General features: G+C 49.6%; 1 protein-coding gene across 1 annotated transcript in view; it reads right to left on the bottom strand.

Moving 5' to 3' along the window:
* Positions 1 to 403: 403 nt before the first annotated feature.
* Positions 404 to 15297, bottom strand: part of LOC144727202 (uncharacterized) — a 46032-nt gene continuing 31138 nt past the window's right edge. Inside the window, exons 4-9 of the mRNA XM_078605859.1 lie at positions 12512 to 12594; positions 9274 to 9357; positions 3191 to 3286; positions 2689 to 2736; positions 1608 to 1658; positions 404 to 1461 (exon numbers count right to left, since the gene is read on the bottom strand). Coding sequence (XP_078461985.1) covers positions 1381 to 1461; positions 1608 to 1658; positions 2689 to 2736; positions 3191 to 3286; positions 9274 to 9357; positions 12512 to 12594 — 443 coding nt within the window. The 3' untranslated portion in view covers positions 404 to 1380. The remainder of the gene's footprint in view (positions 1462 to 1607; positions 1659 to 2688; positions 2737 to 3190; positions 3287 to 9273; positions 9358 to 12511; positions 12595 to 15297) is intronic.

Here is a 15297-nt window from a genome sequence, read left to right on the forward strand (position 1 = left end):
CCAACGTACGTGGCAAATGGTCGACTTTCGATACAATTTCCATCACCGACCTCCGCTAAGTCCACCGTCTGACACTGGTAACCCAACCCCATTGTCTACTTTCTAAGACGAAGAAACTCTCTAAAACAGGGATAGTCGGCTCAAAACATGACGTCACGGACTTGATTTATTTTACGCACAGGGTGGTAACTCGACATGGCCCCACACACAATCCAAAACTCTCGAATTTCGGATCGGCCCTTGACCTTAACATATCTTCCCCCTTGCCATAAAACGAGAGACGATGCAGCTGTGAGTTTAGCCAACGTCATCTAAAGCAACACTATCTCGGCCTCGCTGTGCGCTGCGTTGCACCGCTAGTCGAGTAGATAACCTTGCGTTCAATAAACCCTCGGAGCCAGGATGAACGTCCAACTCCAATCGTCATTTATTGATTGTAACAAGGTAAAACTGGTGAGAAAATACAGATACAGCATCTGTTATAATCCGGAAACACCAACACAATGAACACCACAGCATCAGAACATTGTCTTAGATAACAATGGATCCTGGACGGACCAGGCCCCTACATTACCACTGAACAGCTAGACAAGAGCACAAGCCGGTGCGTTGCATACAGGCACATCGTGTATTCATTCCACTGCACCCCAAATGTACAGCATTACACATAACACTAAACTGTGGATGAGATACTTCGTCATCTTTACTCTCAGGATCGCAACATAGGCACAAGTCTGACTCGACCTACTAAATCACAAGTAACATCTACAATAAGGAAAGTCGCAGGCTTCGTTACTAACTAGGCCTCGTATTTACTACAACAACTTAACGGCACCATAAAGGCATTTACATCACTATAACGGTCATTCCAACATTACAACAGCATTGCCAATATTATAGGAATATAAACAACTTACAGACAATGCTTCTTAAGCTCCCACAATGGACAAGTGCGGCTGTGGTCTCACCGAGATGCGATGCGTGCCGCCATCTTGAATTATCAGTAAGATGGCAGAAGCCCGCGTGGTTCACTGAAAATCTAACATCGTCACTTCCTGGTCACGTGACCAAAATTAGCATAAAAAAACAGGAACTTCCTGTGAATGTACGCTCCACATCTGCCGTGAGGCAAGACAAACACATAGACCTGCCCTCCTGCAATCGTCCGATCTGGCATGCACCTGGTCCCGCGTCTAGCCGACCACTGTTTACTCTTAGGCCCGATTACCGAGCCGCACCCCCGCGTGTAACTACCCGTCGCACGCCTGACGCGCCAAGCCGATGCCTCTTCCACCGCCCATGGGATCCACAGATGGGACGGGGGTGGGGGATGACATCGGGTCAGGTGACGTCTCCTTGTCCACGGTGGTGGCGTGCACATCACGTGCGGACCACGTATGGCCTTGCCTCCAGGTCGTCGTTGCCATCATCGTCGTCATCATCATCGTTGTCATTGTTTCCCTGTGAAGGCGGAATGGGATGAAACGACCGATTAATGCAAGCACTCGTAATCACGCTAACGACATACGTGGGGTCGAGACGGGAGAGGAGAGTTGAAATTAAGCAGTGTAGAGTTGACAGCCTTCACGTGTGAAGTGTGCACTCACACCGTCCTCTGGTTGGGCGTTGTTGCTCTCGCCCTCGCGATCGCGATCCATCTGAAACACAATCGCCGCCGTCACCATGAGAAACTGCCGCTAGCCAAACAAACGCAGGTGGGGGGACGCGTCTATCTCACCGGCAAACAGGGTATGGTGGGCGGGTGTTCGTCACCACGGCTGATTGATTCTCAAGCCAGGCTCCAGGAGTAACTGTGTTGGGGTGAGAGCCGCCACTCAGTGATACGAGGAGTTGAAAACACTGAGAAATTTAGCATCCTGGGCTAAAGGACCTCCGCTCTCTCCCTCTCTCCAAGATAACCTAAACAATTTTTTTTTTATATTACCAGGTAAATCCCCACTAAGCTCGTTTTCAGAAGCGACCTGGCTATCACAATTATTGCTCAACGAAGTGGCTTATCATCATCACCACGTATAAATGTATAGCAGCCAAATACTCTAAACGCGTGATATTGTTTCTAAATGTGGTGGGGAAAACCGCAGGACCTGGAGAAAACTCCACAAGACGACGGGGAGTACATGCAAACTGCAAATATACAACAGGCATCGTCAGGCTCGGGATCGAACCCACGACCTCCTGCATACCAGGCGAGGGAGTTAACATCTCACCACAGGTCGAGCAGCAGGACGAATGTGACTGTGTAATGACACCTACTGCAATAGGGCAGTAGGAGAGTTAACGTGAAAATAAAGGCCTGTACAGTGGGTGTAGTCTGCGTTTGTGGGTATGTGTGCGAATCAGGCTCTTTGGATAGTCATCACGGTTTCGGATTTATTTTTACGCCAAACATGGCGTCAGGGTCGGGAACCCCACGACCTCCTGTGTACCAGGCGAGGTAGCCACCTTGGTACCACTGTAAACACTACGACTGGCTCAGCTCAGCGTCCATTCCCTCAGTCATAACGCGGAGTGTCGTGCGACTGCCCACGTCTCCGTGTCTTTCTCTTGCAAGCAGCTATCTGGCCACAAGTTGGCAAATCATTTTCCTCAATGTGTGCACAGAAAGAAAATGCCTCAAGCGTGGAATCGTGATACGCAACATCCCCCCCCTCCCCAGCTTGTTCGCACCTCGGACTGTTTGACAACTGCAAAGCGAGCGGGCAGGCTGTCCTTGAGCTGTGGAATGGGATGGCAGAGCAGCCGCACGTTACAACAACAATCGTGGCTTCATGTGACAGATATTGAGAGCAGAACTTTATGCGAGGGTAAATCCATTGCTCTGTGCAAGAAGCGGAGACTCAGATTTAGAATGGAACAAAACAAAGAGTCAAAGACATTCCCTGCTGCTCTCAAACGAGCAGCATTGAAGCATCCAATTGTAATCTCCCATTTACAGCCCTATAGAGCCAGTGGTGGAAATTCCACATTTGTATGGTGGGGATGAGTCTACGTAACTAAGTGCTAATCGGAGGTGCCAGTCGATTTTTCGACCGCGGAAGGATGATGGACTGAATCAACTCCCCCCCACCCCCAACCAGGATGTGAACTCTCAACGTTTCAATTGCGAACCGGATGATGACGACAGAATGCGGTGACAATGTGGAGACAGAATGTGGTGCCCATACTGTACCGTGCGTGCAGGATCCGTCACCTGTGCCTGCACGGTGTGTGACGGAGGCATGAACCTGAGCCCTTGTTTGAGTCGCTTGTACTCTTCAATCAAGACCTACGCATGCACACCAACACACATATCGCACGCATTGTAGCTTCATAGACCGTGAGGGCGAGTGTTGTTAGAGAGTGCCTATTACGGCCCCACATACTTGTCTGCATTTAAAAAAAGTGCTGCACCAGCACTGTAGATAAGTGCTGCACTAGGTAGAGTAGAACCCTTCTTAACGACCACCCCTGTTAAGACTGATCACTTAACAACGGGCCTCCATAGATCCCAATGTGTTGTGTATAGTTTAGAATATAGTAGTGTCGTGTATAGTGTAGTATATAGTGTCGGGTATATTAGTGTAGAGTATAACCTCTCTTAACGACCACCCCTGTTCACGACTAATCGCTTAACGACGGGCCTCTCTGCCCCCCCCCCCTCTCTATTTAAGGCCTCGATACAAAGGCGTTGTTTCTATGTGTCTATGTGTGTCTCTCTCTGTGTGTCTGTGCGTCTCTCTACTTGTGTGTCTGTCTATGTGTCTCCGTGTCTGTGTTTTGTCTCTCTCTCAGATTTAGCAATCTTTGGAAGAACGTACTCAACCATGTAGGGTGTTGACTGTTGTGTTAGCAGACTCTGTGTTGTATTGCATTATATTTCCAAGATTACTAGGTTTGTTTTCTCATTCATTATTACATGACAATTGCTTGTGTTGCAATCGAAACGTCGTATTCTATTATTTAATTTATTTTCTATCTACGTGACTTTACCGAAAGTACCAAAGAGTAAGAGTGGTACTGGTGCATGTTAGCGTCTCTCTCTGGCACCAGTGTGTATGGCATAGAAGGGGCCCTAGGGGGCATGCTTCTGGTGACGGCCAGAGAGAGGGCACTTCAGGACATGACAGTCTGGGTGAACCCAAGAGGGCACGTGACCAGGAGAGGGTAGCAAGGGGGGGCAAGGGGTGGTGAGAGGGACACATGACACAAGGCCCAGAACCTTCTCGTAGGATCTAGAAGGGGGCGTAGCCGAGGGTGGAGCCAGGCCGCGCTCAGGGCATAAAAGGGAATTCCTGAGTGCCAATCCGGGCTGTCTTCAGGAAGCAACCCGCGGTGTTACGTCTCCTCGCTCTTCGGTCGTCACGTTCGGCATCGTGAGTCATGCAGTACGTTACTGACCTGACTCAGATGATTAGTTATTCCGTTGGGGTTTGCATTAACCGTGGTAGTTACCACCTATGTCGTTATCCAGTATGTGTTAAGTAGTACCCTGTTGGGGTGTAGTAATAAACGTGTTGCCTTGAAGTTCAAGTGTGTGCCTCCGTGGAAACCACTACAAATGCATTGATTAACTATGTTTCTTCTAATATTGTGTCTTCATAATGTTAGTATCTTTATGCATTAATATCCGTTGTTTAAATATTATAAAGTACGTATTTTGGGTGAAAATGAGTAACTTTCAATGGTATCAGAACGAATTAAGCCTTTAACGTGTATTGCCTATTCTGGTGTAGTGACATCGCGGATGTCACTGTGTAATGCCGGCCCAAGAGAGGCACGGCGTGCGATGCATTGACGTCGCGGGCACCACATATATGTGGGTGCAGTACTGGCCCTAGAGGGGCTCGGAGAGCACTGACTGGCAGTGCTGGATGGCACCACGCTCTGCGTGCAGTGCCGACCCCTGCAGGATAGGGTGTGAGAGTGTCGGACATGGGGTTACTAAGGGCCATGGTACTCTGATTGACCCCGAAGGACACGTGACCGGTATAGACTACACAGGGCCCCCAAGGTGGGGGCTAGGGGTAGTCACATGTCAGGGTTGAGATCCTGCTCGAGGATTCTAGAAGGTGGTCGTGGCTAAGAGCGGAGCCAGCCACGCCACAGAGGATATAAGCCGGGTCCCCAAGAGGGACCGGCTGCTGTTGTTCATCCTGAAGAAACCTACGTTCTCCGTTCTACATCCTACAAACTCTCCAACACGTGGACCTGGACCCGAGCTGTGGTCCGGTCTGTTGTAGCTAGTCATGGTGTAATTAGTCTAGTTAGCCTGGTGGTCCAGCACCATAGCTTGTTATCTGGTTAAGAGGCAGTTACCCCTTTGTGTTGGTATTAATAAATGTGTTGCCTCCAAAGAGTACGTCTGTGACTCAGTTGAACTCACTACACTGGCTTAACGACCAAATCACTTCACCAATTACCGTCGTTAAAAGGGCTTCTACTATATATAGTGCTGCACCAGCACGATAAATAAGAACTGCACCAGGTATATTCTCGGATTAAGGCCGAGTTCCAGCTACTGTATCACCACTTCCCAAATGCATACACACACGCAAACACAAAGACACCCCCCCCCCCCCGTGTAACCTGAACAGACAAAACAAGAACAAAATAAACACCTTGACCTCATCTTCTTGGTTCGTTTGGTAACGTCATGTAGAAGGGAAGTAATAAAATAATAAAAATAAAACATAATAAAATACAATTCTCACGACGTTTCGGCCACAACGCAAGCAGCCGTCCTCAGGTGAAGAACAGGTCTGTCGAAAAGACAGCGTCTGAATGAACAGGTCTGTCTTTCCGACAGACCTGTTCTTCACCTGAGGACGACAGCTTGCGTTGTGGCCGAAACGTCGTGAGAATTTTATTATGTTTTATTTTTATTATTTTATTACTTCCCTTCTACGTGACTTTACTGAAAGAACCAAGAAGCTGAACAGACTGTTGGGGCAAGTGCTGTTAGCGAAAATATATGAGGGCCGGCACGGTACACGAGGTGGTGGGTAGCCAACACCACGTCCGGCCCCCTTTGTCTCCCCAGTGGTGATGTTTACACACCGTGCCAGTTACTCGTTTGAGGCTGAGTCGGCCTCGAGGAGGCCCATGACCTCCTCGAGGATGCACTGCTACCAACAGTATGGCTAAGAAAATATAAAAACCAAGTTCCACTATTTAACACCTCGCACCTCCGATTAGCACGCCTGGCTATAAGTTCAACGTACATACAACACGCAGGCTCCAGGTGATTGATTTTTGGGTCAAATCACGTAAGTAGAATATGCCTCTATGGGACCTTTTGCCAGTATCCAAAATGATTAAAAATAAGAATAGGTTTTACCATTTCTGGCAATAAAACAGGTATGGAGATTTCGATTTAAAGCTTTCGTGACTGCAGGGATTCATCTTCTTGGTTCTTTCGGTAAAGTCACGTAGAAGGGAAGAAATAAAATAATAAAAATAAAACATAATAAAATAAAAATTTATTTTATTTTATTATGTTTTATTTTTATTATTTTATTATTTTATTTTATTATGTTTTATTTTTATTATTTTATTACTTCCCTTCAACGTGACTTTACCGAAAGAACCAAGAAGAGGTATGGAGATGCTCAAACACCAAATAAAAAACTTAATCAAGGCATCAAGTTTGCATTAAGCACACATACTTGTGACAAAACATGCAAACAAACCTGCTCTGATAAGATATACATTGCCTTTTAAACGGATTGGCCTACACACCAGAGACAGCAGCCTTCTTTATGGCCTTGTCTCACCAGTGTCAGAACAGAAAATTGCAAAAGGCGAACAGTACAAAGACAATGCAAGTATCAAAACACGTAGCTCGGGTCGAGTAATTGTGTCTATCGGATACCCTTTCGATCAATATCGATGCATGGTTTGCGACAAGTACGTGTAGTTAATACAGACTTGATACCTATGAAAATTGTATCTATTTGGTGTTGGAACATCTTATCACTGCTCCTGTTTTATTGCCAGAAAAGATAAAAATCTCTTGTTGTTTTTATCAGTAGAATGTGTCGTACACTCTCCACCTACCTGACACAGCCAGTTCATAAATTTGGCATGTGAACAATCGTGCCAATGTGGTGCTGCTTCAACAATCGAATACAAAGATATGCTTGTGCTGCTTCAGCACCATAAGCATATGTTTGTATTCGATTGATTTTTTCAAATCGAATACAACTTCATGTGACGAAAAAAAAATACCCATTTGCTGGCCGTGTCAGACAGGGGAGGGTTTCATGGCACAACATGTTGGCTTGCGCGGATCTGGCCCGAACATCAATCACGTGTCAAGATGATGTTGTAATGCTCACGTTGCTTACACACCACAAATCATTCAACAATCCCAAAAGCGAACAAAACCAGTGTCCTTTACCGCAAAATTTAATGCAGCGGGCGAACATCTTACGGCCGTGGCTTTTGACCAGAGACTTTTGTAACCCCACCTACCCGTGTGAAGTCTGCTGTCAGTAATTGTCGTCATTTAGTTGTTTCAGGTGATGGATCGCATTACGGGCGTGGAGCTAAAAACCCGATGCTCACGCACGGTGCGATAGCAAGGAGCCCGTGACGCCGACACCTCACAGCCAGAGACTTGCATCTGCACCCACAGGGTTTATGCCTGGCACCAAACACAAGCTGGGACGCAACACGTGAGTCCATCTGCTCCTGTACCGCATGTAACGAGGCAGCGAGGCGTCGCCACGTGACCGCACGGGGCAAGCTTGACCACTTGGAAAGAAACCCAGTGCACGTGTGTACACGTGTGGATATAAATTGGTGCCATTCATATCCACACAGTCTGTCAACCTATGGCACCTGGGTCTGTCCCGTGACCTGCCAGCGGGTGTTCGACATTTCACATGGCCTTAAAGTGCACTTAGCCTGGCACAAGCACCGAGGTGACGTCACCGCCACTTAGTGGCGAATGGCGATTATTGTTGTTATGAATGGGTGAATATTAAGTGAATGTGTGAGTGAGTGTATTTGGTCGTCGTGCGTTAATGTATGAGGAGTGGTTGCACTGCACTACAAACCCCGCCCACCCGAGTTAGATTCCAATTCAGGGCCAGCAACACCATTGACGATTATATGAACCCCGTCATGGGCCTCCCCTTAGGTCGACTCAGCCTTTAATTAGCACCCGGTGCAGTGTGTAAACATCAGCACTGGGGAGACAAAGGCGGCCGGGCGTGGTGCTGTTCACCCACCCCCTCGTGTGCTGTGCCGGCCTTCATAGGTGCTCGCTAACAACACTTGCCCGATGGCCTGTTAAGCTCCAAACGACCCTCCGCTAAATGTTCCCAGTTAACGCAACCCCCGTGTGAACATGCGTCTTCTTCGCAGCGTTGTCCAGCTGTGTACTGTTCATGTTTAACTGCAACAGTTGGTGCATAATTGTATATTATTTATTTATTCGTGCTTGTTTACCAAAACAAAGTCTCACCGAGTCCCAAGACTCATTTTAGGGTCCCGTCAAAGTAGTTCACAGTCGGGGGGTTATGTTACGATGCCTCATCCCAGTTGAGTCGTTAGCAGGCAATACTTTAACATTTGGATGTCTGAAGTGTATTTCGTTTTAAGCTCTGGGAGAAAGCTGGAAAACCTGAAGACGCATGCAGAACATAAAAGACGAGACATACAAACTCCATGCAGAAAAGCGCCTGATTTGGGGATTGAATCCAGACTCCTTCTTACTGTGAGGCACGAGTTTTACCTGCCTCCCAATGACAGTTGCAGAGCAGCAAAGGCTGGCATACAATAATTTTTCACACAGATAATACTATGAACATGGGTACAGTATTCTCTCGCTATTCACAAACTTGCTCTCTAAGATTTTGGCTGTCCATGAATCGCATCTGGAACTCAACACGACTGCTGCGTCGAGAGAGAGAGAAAAAAAGAGTGATGAGATAAAGTGATGAGAGAGAATGTGATACGAGAAAGTGATGACAAAGTTATGAGATATAGGATAGAGTTTTGTAAGCCAAAATCATGCGCCAAATGTGCTATTCACGAGCATCTCTGGAGCGTCTCCCTCGCCGCAAATAACGAGGGAATGCCGTCGTGTGGATGCACGCAGGCCTACGGACAATGTGCCGGTCTGACCACGTGCAATGTTGTATTCTTGATGCTGTGGGGATCATCAGATTTCCCATGATGTGACGTACATCAAAGTTTGACAACAATTATTGTCAGCAGCAGCGACGCCCGATGATGTCACACACATGACAAGGGGCGGTAACGAACCTTTGCAGATTTCAGTTGATTCTGATGATCCTTGAGGACTTCCTTGATCTGATCATGCTGGATGGACAGCATGTCGTGGGCTTGCTGTGTGGCACAACAAATACAAAGATCCCCCGCATAACCTTAACAGACTGCTGGGGCAAGTGCTGTTAGCGAGCAGCTACGAAGGCCGGGACATGAGGGGGTGGGTGGGCAACACCATGCCCGGCCGCCTTTGTCTCCCCAATGCTGATGTTTACATACTGCACGGGGTACTAATTTAAAGCTGAGTCGACCTAGGGGAGGGCCAGGACCGGTTCAAATAATTGTCACTGGTGTTGGCCGTGAGCGGGAATCAAACTCGCGTCACCGGTTTCGAACGGTAGCGTGGCTAACGCTTCCCCTGCGTTACACACAGACACACACACTCGTGAGCATGTGCTAGTATGAGAAGTCACGATAACAACTGGCACCAGCACTGGGTCACGCAACAACTACAACAACAACAGCCGCCGTTTGCCACCAAGTGGCGGTGTGTGATACGCGCACATGCATGCACACGCCCACACCTGCGTAATGACACCAAAACCAATACGCGCCATGTGCCAGGCCAGGTGCACTTTGAGGCCACGTAAAAAATCGAAGGTTCGCTGGCAGGAAGTCTCTGGACAGACCCAGGTGCCATGGGTTGGCTGACTGAGATGACCGGTAGACGCACCAGCTCCCTTCTCAAAACCGAACGTCTCCATCTGGGGGACAAACCCGATAACTTCGGTATTGCGGTCTAACTCGCTCTGGCCTGTACATCGGGTGGGATGATGAATCGACCCATCGATTGCGATCAATACCTGCAATTGGGATACGCGCAGGGTCGCATCTGTCTTACGCTCGAACAATCCGTGTGAAATTATAACGCCGGAGGAGCACCGATACACCGCAGCGTTAGCAGATAACAGATTTGATCAGGCAATGGGTGGTGATGATGAACGTGGCAGTCTGTCATCCAACACTGTGGAAGCAGCAGTGAGGGTTGGTGGATCATGCACAGATGGTGTGTCGAGGAGGATCCGTGCCCTCTCTCGGCAGGAGAAGCCGGTACAGTAAAAAATGTTAACTACCTCGCCTAGTATACAGGAGGGCGTGGGTTCGATCCCAACCCTGACGCCAGGTGTATCTTTGGAGTTTGCATGTCTCCCTGTAGTCGCGTGGATTTTTCTCTGGGTACTCCGTTTTTTCATTCCACATTTAGAATCAACGTCACGCGTTTAGAGTATTTGGCTGCTGTAAATTTTCACACGATGATAAGCCACTTCGTTGGGCGATCATTTGTGGCTTGGTTACTTCTGAAAAGGAGCTATATAGCTCAGTGGGCCTTCCCTGGTAAAATAAAAATAGTTAAGTTTAGATGGATCACCACAGATCTCAAGAAACTAGCCTTTGTGGGTCACGTGAATTGTATTCGCAGATCCAGGCTTACTCACCTGGAGCAAGGTGACATCGGCGTGAGTTATGAAGCATCACGCAGACTACGATGCAGTCTCTTCAAATACCGAAGGAGGGGGTACTGGACTAGACAAGACGTGTGGCACTTAATGACACGCCTTAAAAAAACTCAACTTCAGTTTTCACAATTTGGTATGAGGTAGCAAGCGTGCAGAGACTCCCACGTAAGCAAGCCCCATGTGGCTGGGTGCGCGCGAGTGGCGGGGGCTCACGGCGGGCACCTGCACGTGCCGCTGTGCGTGTCGCACTGCGTTCGTCTCATTCTGTTCTAACTCGGCGGTGCCGTCGCGTGCCGCTCGCTTGCCTCGCGACAGCTCGCACGCCTCCAGACGTACCTGCGGAAACACGCGCGCTTCTGCATCACTACAACGCCACGAACACACAAAGACAAATATCTCCCCCCGTGTAGCCTTGACAGACTCTTGGGGCAAGTCCTGTTAGCAAGTCGTACTTACGAAGGACGGCACGGCACACGAAGGGGGTGGGTGGCCAGAACCACGCCGCCTTTGTCTCCCTAGTAGTGATGTTTACACACCACACCAGCTACTAATTTAAGGCTGAGTCGGCCTAGGGGAGGCCCAGGACCGGTTCAGATAATCGTTACTGGTGTTGGCCGTAAGCAGCAGTTGCCAAATAAATCGAAATGCTGAACACTACACTTTAAAAAATCACTTCATTCCTTACCGGAAAACAATTGCACGGCTAAATTTCGATTTAAAGCTTTCGTGACTGCAGGGATTCATCTTCTTGGTTCTTTTGGTAAAGTCACGTGAATTGAAATAATATTCTGTCTCCTCGACAGACCTGTTCTCCACCTGAGGACGGCTACTTGCGTTGTGGCCGAAACGTCGTGAGAATTATTTTATTATGTTTTATTTTTATTATTTTATTATTTCAATTCTACGTGACTTTACCTAAAGAACCAAGAAGATGAATTGCACGGCTGTTCCCTCGAGTGAGACGTCTGTCCTCCCACTCTCTCAGTGTCTCCACAGTAGTGGCAATATCTCTCAGGCACCAATCTCTGATGTCGTCGTAAAGCCTTTCTCCATTAGGTCTTTCTCTCTGTCCGGTTCCTTCCAATTTTTCCTGCCATTGTCCATCCTACATATCTGTCCAAATAGTGCCAGTTTCCTTCTCATCACTGCCTGTCTCATCAGCAGGCCGTCTGCTTCTGTGTGCGACCTTTTTCTTACTTCTAGGTTGGCCACTCTTTGGCTCCAGCTTAGATGCAGCGGTAATACTTCTGTAGCGATACATTTGGAGTGCCAATATCTTATCTCTGTCGGCCTTTTGTTCACGTCCAAGTACGGCAGGCATGTAAAGTTGCACTAAACACGCCTATTCTTAACATGTTCAGAAAACACGGCATTACATCATTCTAATCATGCCCCCATGGTGTGACCTCATGCAGTCTCCAATTCGTATCATCCACTGTCCTCTTGCCTCTCTAAGCACATGCGTTGAAGAAGGACCATGGCCCGAAATGTCACCCCTCATGTTCATGTATTGTTGTGCAAGGCTACGGAGTTATTGCCCAAAACGCGTTGAGTTGTCGTTGTTAACTCTGCTTTGTGCACCACTGCCAACGCAGCACCATGGTCAGGTAACGTGCTACATACACCTGTACCACCTGTACACAAGAATGAGGCAGCGGTCAGTGTGCGCGGACGCACGCAGTGGTTGTGGTGATGAGCCGGGAGTTTTAGAGTGCTTGAGGATGGTGGGATGCATGCGTGCGTGCCGCGAGCCGTACCTGTGCATCTTGCAGAGACACGTGGCACTCCTGCCTCTCCCTGCGCAGCTGCTGACTCTCCTCCTTCTCTCGGGTTATCGTTTCTATCGGAGGGACGGGCACGAGGGTTTAGCACAGGGACTACAACGCGGTGCGCGGCGCTCGACGCAAGCCATCAATGGCGTCGCACATCCGATACCGTGGTCACGCAGGCACCCAATACCGTGGTCACGCAGCACCCAATACCGTGGTCACGCAGGCACCCGAGCTGCACTGCGCATGCTGGAAAATTCCGTCATATCTGTGAGTGTGCACGCTCGACAGGCCTCCGGCATGCAAGACGTGTGTGTGTGTGCGTGCGTTTGACTTCAAAACAACCTCCTACCTCCTCGCGGTGCCGGACGGGCAACACTGTCGTGGGCAGTGCTGTGGGGGGAGGGCCAATGCCTATTGGCCTCTCCCCTCATGGTGTCTGTGACCACCACAGTGGCTAAACGGGGGCTCTGGACGGGTGCGAGGGGCTGGTAACCCCTCCACCTTCAATTAACCACCACTAAACTACGAATTAAACATAAACCTGTAATTAATAAGCTTGTGCCGGAGGCCCCGGGGGGTCAGGCTTTTATGACGTCTCCTGGCCAAACCCCATTTGGCGGAGCCAGGAGATTGAATTTTCACCCTCGGGGCTCCTCCAGAAACAACGAAAAACCATTGCGGATGGCCACGTGGAATGTTCGAACGCTCACTGCGGAGGAGAGGCTGCCACTCCTCTGTCGGGAGCTGGACCGGTACCGCCTGGATCTCTGTGGCATTCAGGAGGTCCGGTGGACCGGTTCTGGCTCCTGCCACCATGAGGGGTGGACAGTCCTCTACTCGGGGCAGGAGACTGCCAAACAACAGGGTGTGGCTCTTCTTCTGAACAAAAGAATGAAGGGGGCGTGGGAGCGTGGCGGTGAGGTGTGGGAAGCTGTAAGCCCCAGGATACTTTGGGCTCGCCTTCCCATCAACCAGAGGCGAGGAGTGGTGGTCGTGGTTACTTATGCCCCCACCGAAGACGAACATCCGTGGAGGGATGCAGGTAAAGCCGATGAGTCGGACGCTTTCTATGACCTCCTGTCACAGGTGCTGGCTAAAGTGGCCACTCGGGACAGAGTCATCTTGTTGGGTGACTTCAATGCCCGAGTTGGTCATGATGCTGGCACCTGGTCTGGAGTGATTGAAAGGCATGGGCCAGATCAGCTCAATAATAACGGTAGGAGGCTGCTAGATTTTTGTGCAGCCCATGGGCTTGTAATTACCAACACGCTCTTCCGGCATCGGCGCATCCACACAACATCATGGATGCATGCCGGGTCCAAGCAAGAACATCTGCTGGACTACATAGTGATGGACCAGCGGATGCGAGCCCATGTCCTTGACACCAGGACCTACCGTGGAGCTGATCTGCCCTCTGACCATCGACTAGTCATCTGTAAGATGCGCCTGCCATTCTTCCACTCCGGTGGTGGGTGTACACCCAGGATCCCATTCCAACCAAAAGTGGCCTGGTCTAAGTTAGCTGATGAAAGTTGCAAGCGAGAATTTCATCATCGCTTGCAGCTGGGGTTGGCATCGTCCCCCACTCCACCTGATGTCGAGGGTAAATGGGCGAGGTTTAAGACTGTGACTCATGCAGCTGCAATGGCTGCTTTGGGTACGCGGTCCAGACCTCCCCGGGAACCCTGGCTGACGGAGGAGGTGTTCAGGTTAATTGAGAAAAAGCGACAGGCCCACTCTCATCGCCTACAGCATCCCACGTCAGAGAATGAGGAGGTTTACCGCAGTCTTCGCTCGGAGGTTCGGAGAGCCGTGAGGCGCTGCAAGGATGGGTGGTGGTCGCGGGTTGCTGAGGAGATGGAGTCTGCCTCAGTAGCCCGCGATCACAAATCACTATTTAACTCCATCAAAAAAGTAACCTGTAGCGCCACACCTATTACCATCATTAGAGGAAAAAACGGTGATCCAATCTCCGACCCCCAGGAACAGGTTTGCAGATTTGCTGAGCATTTCTGTGAGGTCCTGGGGGAGGGAAAATCTCTCAGCCAGGAAAACATCATGGCACAAAGTGGGGATAACCCTGCTGAGGCTGCGGTGCCTCAAATATTGGAAGAGGTCACCCCCTGTGAGTGGCTGGCTGAGGTACCAGCTGTTGAGGAAGTACTGAGGGCGATCCGGAGTCTGAGACCAGGGAAGGCACCGGGCAGAGATGATCTCCCAAGCGAAATGCTGAGGGAGGGTGGCGTTTGTGCACAGACTGCCCTATATGACATCATAACAACAGTCTGGACCACTGGACGGGTTCCGCAGGACTGGAAGGATGCCCTGGTGGTCCCCCTCTTTAAGAAGGGGGACCGTACCGACTGTAACAACTACAGGGGCATCTCACTCCTCAGTGTGCCGGGTAAGGTCCTGGCAAGGATTATTCAACATCGCCTTGCTAGGCATGCTGAGGAGAGGCTTGCGGAGCCCCAATGCGGTTTCAGGAAAGGGCGGTCCTGCACAGATGCCATATTTTCTGTCCGTTTGCTACAGCAGAGGTGTAGGGAATTCCAAAAAGACCTACATCTCTGCTTTATTGACCTGGTCAAGGCCTATGATACCATCAGTAGGACTGGGCTCTGGGTTGTTCTTCGTGCTTTCGGAGTCCCTGACCCTCTGCTCACGATCATTAAGGACCTTCATGATGGTGAGCGGGCCCGGGTAAAACTACGTGGCCGGGAGTCGGAGCCTTTCCCTGTACACCTTGGGGTGCGACAGGGATGTCCTCT

The sequence above is a fragment of the Lampetra planeri genome, chromosome 25, assembly GCF_965212315.1.
Source record: "Lampetra planeri chromosome 25, kcLamPlan1.2.h2, whole genome shotgun sequence".
Classification (NCBI taxonomy): Eukaryota; Metazoa; Chordata; class Hyperoartia; order Petromyzontiformes; family Petromyzontidae; genus Lampetra; species Lampetra planeri.